A 7,296-nucleotide genomic window follows, 5' to 3' on the forward strand; every position below is an offset into this window, starting at 1 on the left:
ACTCTCCCCCCCCCCCCCCTCCCCCTCCTCTCTCTCTCTCTCTCTCTCTCTCTCTATCTGGTGAGCACGCACACCCTGTAGCAAAATTGAATTTAAGAAAAGAAAGAGAGAGAGTCTAATTTTGTCCCCTCATACCCCCTAGAAGCTAAAGCTTCTGGAAGAGCCACAAGTAGGGTCCCACTCTGCCCCGTGGTGAGCCCAAGCTTGCCCCCTGCTGGCAGCAACCGGTAGCACGTACTCCCTCAAACAGCCTAGGACCAGGCGTTAGCAGAGTTCGCTGGGTTTCCTGGTTAGGAGGCATCCGGCAAAGAGCAGTAAGGCCAGGCCCCTCACTGTGGGCGAGGGCTCCTGACGCAGCCTGGGGTGCTGCTGCGTTTGCCTCCTGCTGCCTAAGGGCTCAGCCCCGGACTCAGGAGGGGTCTCCACAGCCTGGGACATCCCAGAAGTCACCAGAAGGCCCCTGCAGGTGACGACTGCTGTTCTCTGGGACACGCTTGAGCATGCATGTTTTGCCCCGTCATCTGCGTGTATTAAGTCCTCTGTGACACCCTCGGACCCAGAGGATCCCCAACTTAGACTGAGGGAGCTGGGGCTCAGAAAGGGTCCCAAAGCCTGTCGGCGGCATTTGGGAAGAAGAGTCCCGGCAGCTCTCCTGGGAGCGGCAGAGCTAGAGTTTCACCCCGGAAGTGTGCACTCCGCACCCGGCGAGGTTTGCACAGCCGCCCACAGCAGGCTGCGGCCCTGTGGGCTGCGCCCCCTTCAGGAAGCTCGGCGGGAGCACAGAGATGCCTGAGCGGGCAAGGACAGGTGGGAAGGCAGGCAGATCAGCGGGCCCGTTCTCACGGCTGCCTGGTCCCTCCCGCAGGACAAACACTCGAGCTCCCACCCCATGGCCCTCTTCAGTGGCGGGGGTGGGATGCTCCCCTGGCCATTCTTGGAGCAGCCAGGGGTGGGGGACTGGCCCTGCCCCGCCCGCAGGCTCAAGACCCACTAGACCTTGAAGTGTCTCTGAGGCTTTGCAGGAGGAAATGCCGTTTTCTTCCCATCGTAGTCCTGGGGGTGGGGCTGGGAAAGGCCCTCCTGGCCGCATTTGTACCGGGTGGCCCTCGTTGGGTCCGGCGATGTTTGGGCTCATAGGTGGCCAGTGTGCAGCGCCTGATTGGGTGGGTTTGGGTCACATGCTCAGAGCGGAGTTGACGATCCGTGCCAGGGTCAGGAAGGAATTTTCCTCCTCTGACAGATTGGCCAGGGCTGGTGGTTCGCTCCTCGCCCTCTCTGCGTGGCTGAGCAGGGGATGTCGGCCGTGGGCACCACACCTGTTCCTGCTGCCTCTGGTGCCCATGTGGCTGCGAGCCCACAGGCCCGTGCGCCTCCACTCTGAGAAGGGTGAGGACGCCACTGGAGGCGTCCGGGGACCTCGGCGTCCACGCCATTGCTGCCCCGCCCCCAGAGGTACCTGCAGCCAGCCTCCTTCCTTTCCGAGCCTTTCCCTTCCCAGGCAGCTGGACAGGCCTGCCGGGTGGGCAGCAGCTGGGCGTCCAGGTGCTGAGGTGCCCAGCAGCCCGGGCGGACTGTCCAGGTCCCGCGACTGCTCTGCCAGGCTTGCCTGGAGGCAGCAGGCACAGGCGGGCGGGGAGAAGAGGCCACGGGGGCTTCAGGGCCAGACGTGGGCCTCTGCCGGCCTTGGGTGGGTTTGCCTCTAGCGTGGCGAGCTCACCGGCCCGTCGGGTGGGTGTCTGCGGGAAATCATGGAGCGCGGGCAGTCCTGGCCCCTCGCCTGTGTCCCGGCTTAGGAGGTGCAGGACTGAGGCTGGGAGAGGTGCATGAGGCAGAGCCACAGCTCCCCGCCCGGGGCCCTCTCCATAGGGTGAGCCAGAAGCCCACTGCACAGCGACAGGCTGTCAGGACAGCAGGCCCAGCACCAGCCCAGGGCCCCTGTGGCCCTGCTGCCGAGCCGCGTCTGCCACCCCGCCTCTCGGCCCGTGCTCACCATCGCCTCCTCAGTGGACCCCTCCAGGTCAATTTTGCCGCATGGTTCCCACCCCAGAAATGTTAGTACTACAGACACCCGTCCCCTCTGCAGGCTCACAAGCAAAGAGGGCCAAGTTCTTTGACGCCTCGCCCCCAGCAGCCAATTTTCGCTCCCCGCTGAGAATGCCGGCCTGACCTCAGGCCTGTGTGTGCGCGTGGCTGTCGCTGTCCTCACCCAAGGTGGGCCCCACGGCTGCGCTCCCCCGCCTCGCCCCCACAGGGCCCCCAGTAAGAAAGCTGTCACGGCGGAGGCGTGCAGGCACTGTGCGGGCCGGGAGGGCACCGCAGACGGGCCTGAGCGCACACCCCACACAGGCTGCTACCCGGCCGAGGTCTTCTGTACGAATGCGGGTTAATGACACCCCGTCCCACTGCAAGAGCGGAAGACAGATGAGAAAGAGGAGAGAAAAAACCTGCTGCTTTTATAAAAGATGTTTTTTCAGAAAGTGAGAAGTCGTTGAGGACAGCCGTGTGCTGTACGCCGCAAGCCCTTTACTGTCAAGGGAGGCCCGGGATCAGACAGGCACCCTGTCCCAGGGACTGCGGTGGGCAGTGGGCGGCCCACTCTGAGGTGCACTCCCAGGCCTGTGTGACCGTCCCGTTCCCTGGGGCCTGGCTGGAGGACTGCCGAGGGTCAGGCCCCGCTCAGTGTGTCGGGGATCCCCGCTACTGTGAGAGAGTGCGGGAGGGCCCGGGCGGGTGCGGGAGGGCCCGGGTGGATGCGGGACCATTCTCGGTTTCCGTCCACCAAGCCCAGCACGGGTACATGGAGGCCTACCTGCCTCGTCTTCCTTTTCTGGACACGTCCGCCCTCAGTCCTCACCCACGGGGCTCCTCTGCAGTCCAGCCTAGGACGCAGACGTGGCTCCGGACTCCAGGCCCTTCCGACCTTGGAGCGTCCCACCCGGGCACTGTCACTCTGCCCAGCTCAGGGTACGAAGCCGGTCAGTCCAGGGGACTGGGCCAAGCCAGGCAGCCCTGACTCTGTGCGGCACTGTTCCCGGGGCCCGCAGCCGTGGTGACCTGCTGGGTGTGCCAACCTCCCAGCATTGGGGGGTTCCCAGTGACACTCAGGACTCCCGGGTGGTGGCCCGGAAAGGTGCCGGTGTGCGCCACTCGCTCTGTCAGAGGCGGCTCTCTTCCCTTTTTGGGACGTCGAGGGCAGGTTTGCGACAGCGGGAGGAGCTGGTTCCAGAGCCGGGCCCCAGCTCTCCTAGGCCTGCAGCTCTCTCCGCTGTGCAGGTGTGCGGGTGTGCGGGTGTGACGGCGTCAGAACTGAGGCTCCAGGCAGCCGAGCTCCACCGCGCCTGGCTGCTCGACCTCAGACAGGCCGCACCGACCCTGTGTCTTGGTGTCCTTGGCTGTGAAGGGGAGAGTCAGACGGGTCATGCCGCCCGACACGCGGGCTCACGCCACTGGTGTGTGTGGGGGTACACAGTGGTCAACATTTGTTTAAAGGCCCTGATAGTAAATACGTCAGGATTTGTAGGACAGAAGGCAAAATGAAGGATACCGCATGGTTCTATACGACCTCGTAAATCGCCATGATCTCTAGACGTGGCGCTCCTTAGCCACAAGGCGCACAGGACGGGAGTGGGCAGGCTCGGCCTACAGGGGGTGTGCTCACCCTGACCTCGGTGCATGGATGAGCAGTTTCTATTTAACGCCGATGTGTATGTTTCACATGTGTTTTAAAAATGCTGCTTTTCCATTTATATCATGATACAAAGTTTTCCTTTCTCGGACCGGGTGGCAGCGTGGTGGCTGAGGCAGCTGGGCCCCACGTGGCTGAGTGGTTTGAGTCCCCAACCCGACAGCCTGAAAAACAGTCCAGGCACGTGTGCGTGCGTGCCCCAAGTCCCCGGAGGATGGAGAAGGGGTTGCAGCGTGGCCATCCCCCCGGGGTGCTTTCTATTTCTCTCTGTGTCTCCGATGAGTGTATGCACCCTATAGCAAAAAATAATAATAATAATTATAAGTTTTCCTTTTCTAAAAAAGTCTATTTGAGTCTTCCATGAATAAAAGAGGAGAGAGAGAGCCCACCGGAGTCTTCAGGCTGCAGTCGGCCCCAGCCTCAGCTGGCTGGACCACAGGCACGCATGCACTCGCGGCCAGGGTCCTGGGCATGAGCCTGTAATGTCCCCTTGTGGGCCAGCCCCGCCTCACGCTGACGCAGACCGGAGGCAGAGTGAAGGGAGGAGTTTTGGACACTCCTGCAGACGGTGGTGCTCAGCGAGGAGCCCCGGAGGAAGAGTGAGCAGAGTTTGGGAGGCCCGGACTAGCAGGGGAGGTCCCCGACCACCCTGAAGCCAGGCTGTGGCTCTCTGGAGGCCAGAGCCCGGTCTGTGCTCTGACACTTGCCCGCACAGTGTCTCCACGGCAAAATGAGGGTAGAACCTGCCTTTCCGTCAGCACGATCTGAAGAGTCAGAAGCAGAAATGCGAGTGAATGGGTCTCCTAGCCCCCCGCACATGGGGTCCCCCCTTCTGGACTACGGGGGGGTGGGGCGGGTCCCCCCTTCTGGACTGCGGGGATGCAGGGAAGAGGAGCAGGAGCCAGCCGGTGCAGACAAGGGTGAGCAGGCCTGTCCCTGGAGCTCCCCACCAGCCAGGGAGCAGCAGGGCAGAGCACAGCGATGGGGTCGGGGCCTGAGACAGGCCAGGCTGAGCCCACCCGACCCCACGGCCTGCCAGCGGCAGGTCTGCGCGGTTACCGGGGGCTTAGTGCCTCCGTGCCCCACGCACAGACGGAACTCCCGGGCAGCCTCAGCGCGGCTGTCCTGGGAAGACCATGGACAGTGACAGGGAGGTGCAGAGCAGAGCGGCCCTGTGGGTGTTACCGCAGCTCTGCACTCTGGGCCCGCACCGGACACGGCGGGATTCAGGGTTCAAGGGCGGGAGGCGACTGCTCTGAACACAGCACCCAGCCCTCGCGCCTGCCCTCGCTCGACCTCGCTGTCTGCAGCACCCCTCGGGAACGCTCACCAAGTGCAGAGGAAAGCTGGGACCATGGCTCCCGAACCAGAGAACAGAGCAGCCAGACACAGGGCCACACCCAAGCACTCCTAGAAAAGGGATCCATCACAAAGCCACTCTGGCACGAAAATGTCCGAAATCCAGGCACAGTTTTCCCGCAGCGGGCGTCCCGCACGAACGCGTAGAGGCCGCGTGCCGACAGCGGCAGAGCTGTGCGGCAGCGCCCTCACGGCCTGTCCTCTGTCGCAGGGTGATGTTGGACTCAGTGGTGCACAGCAACTTCCTGCCCAGCGCGTCCTGCGACCCCCTGATGTCGTGGACCGACCTGTTCAGCAGTGAGGAGTACTACCCTGCATTCGAGCGTCACACAGGTGGGTCAGCTGCCCAGGGCCACCCAGAAGGGCTCGGGCCGGAAGTCCGTGCTGGGACCTCAGGACACCCGCGCTCAGGCCAGCCTTGGCGTCCGCCTTTACGTGACGTCAGCCCTGCAGAGCAGTGCCAGGGTTGCCCTTGTTCCCTCCGCTCCTACCTCCTTGCCCTACGGGTCATGGGAGCTGCCCTGAGAGTCGAGGGAGCCGCAGCAGGCCAAAGAGAGACAGTGTGGCTCGGGGCTCCGAGCGAGGGTCAGGAGACAGCGTCCCTCCCTGCCTCGGGGCCTCCTCCCCACACGCCCCCATGTCTGCCCAGCTCCCCCACCCTGGCAGGAAGCGTGGGCCTGTGCAGAGCTCACACCAGAGGGAGGCTGGCTGAGGGGGTCGCAGACGGCTGAGGGCCTCGTGCTGCTGACCACACCCAGGAAACCCGTGGGCCCCTGGCCGGTGCACACTGAGAGCACACACCTTGCCGGGCCTTAGCCTGCACCAGCCGCCAGAGTCCAAGGTCAGCGCAGACACAGGGGCGTCAGGCCAAGCCACCGGGGGCTGCGGCACGTTCACCCCAAGGCGGGCTCCGCCTCTGAACAGGCCAGGGCTACTCACTCGCCACGAGGCACCACCTCAGTCTGTGCTTGCACCTGCCCCACTGCACACACATGTGCTTGCCAACACGCACACGTGCACACATGGAGTCCCCACCCTGTCTGAAAGGCTGGGTCGTTGCACGAGAAGGTGGGATGTGGATGCATAGCATGACACCCTGTAGGCCACAGAGGCGCCTCCTTTCCCCCCCCCAAAGGGCAACGAGACGCTAAGTACACCTGCCCCTGGAAACCCAGGGCAGAGGTGGAGCTGGAGGAGGGAGGCAGAGCCTCCCGGTGCCGGTCCCAGACTGGCGGGCCGGGCTCCGAGGCCTTCTTCCTACCCAGTCACAGGCCAGGTCCGCCAGCCCAGGCCCCCGTCCCCGAGCCCCCGCTGGTTTGGCCAGGTGGCAGCTAGGAGTGGGGAGGGGGAGGCCCCACCCCACCCTGTGCGGTCTGCCCGCGTCGAGCAGCCCTGGCACAGGCAAGTGCTCCAACTCAGAGCCGGAGGCCCGGACGGTTCGTCCTCACCACTCACGCCCACTTGTCTCACCAAAACGTGGGGCTAGCGAAGCCCACCGAGTAAGGTCGTGGTCATGACGGGAGGGACAGTGTGCCAGGGCGGCCTGCACGTGACCTGGAAATGGATCTGGGCCAGCAGTGGCAGGAGGTGAAGGTGCTGGACCCTCACGGCCAGCTCTGCAGTTCAAGGGCTGGGCCTGGTGACTTGGCGTATGTGTGTGTGCCCCAAATTCTGTGAGGAGAACTGAGGAGAAGGGATTGCAGTGTGGCCACGCCCCCAGGGCTGACCTCTCTCTGCCTCCGTCTCTCTTAAAAAGAAACAAAAAAAAGAGAGAAATGAAGTATGTGGTCGGCTGGTGGTGTGGATCCCACATACTCAGCGGCATGGTTCAAGTCCCAGACCCAGTAACTTCAAAATCATGCCAGGTGCCTATGGTGTGTGCTCAAAATCCCGGGGAGGCACTGTGGTGTGGCCATCCGCCACAAGGGACGACTTCTCACTGTCCCTCCCTGACGCCAGCAAGCACACATGCCCTCTGGCAAACACTTAAAAGTAAATAAGTAGGACCAGCAGTTAGCATAATAGCTATGTTGGTGGACTCCCACGTAGTCAATCGCAGTTCGCGTCCCGGACCTGGTGGCTTAAACTCACACTGGGCGCATGTGTGTGCGTGCCCAGGATCCCGAGAGGAGAATGGAGGAGAAGGGATTGCGGTGTGACCATCCTCCCTGGGGGGTGATTCCTCACTTTCTGTCTCTCTGTCTCTGTCTGTCTGGCGAGCGCACGCACCCTATAGCGAAAACCTCTCCAAA

General features: G+C 63.3%; 1 protein-coding gene across 1 annotated transcript in view; it reads left to right on the forward strand.

Annotated features, from left to right (window-relative positions):
* The window catches only part of ELF5 (E74 like ETS transcription factor 5), a 28,824-nt gene that overhangs the window by 949 nt on the left and 20,579 nt on the right, over positions 1–7,296 (forward strand). The window contains exon 2 of the mRNA XM_027765765.1: positions 5,256–5,377. Within this exon, the coding sequence (XP_027621566.1) occupies positions 5,260–5,377 (118 nt within the window). The 5' untranslated portion in view covers positions 5,256–5,259. The remainder of the gene's footprint in view (positions 1–5,255; positions 5,378–7,296) is intronic.

The sequence above is a fragment of the Tupaia chinensis genome, unplaced genomic scaffold, assembly GCF_000334495.1.
Source record: "Tupaia chinensis unplaced genomic scaffold, TupChi_1.0 Scaffold139733_1, whole genome shotgun sequence".
In the NCBI taxonomy this organism is placed as follows: domain Eukaryota; kingdom Metazoa; phylum Chordata; class Mammalia; order Scandentia; family Tupaiidae; genus Tupaia; species Tupaia belangeri.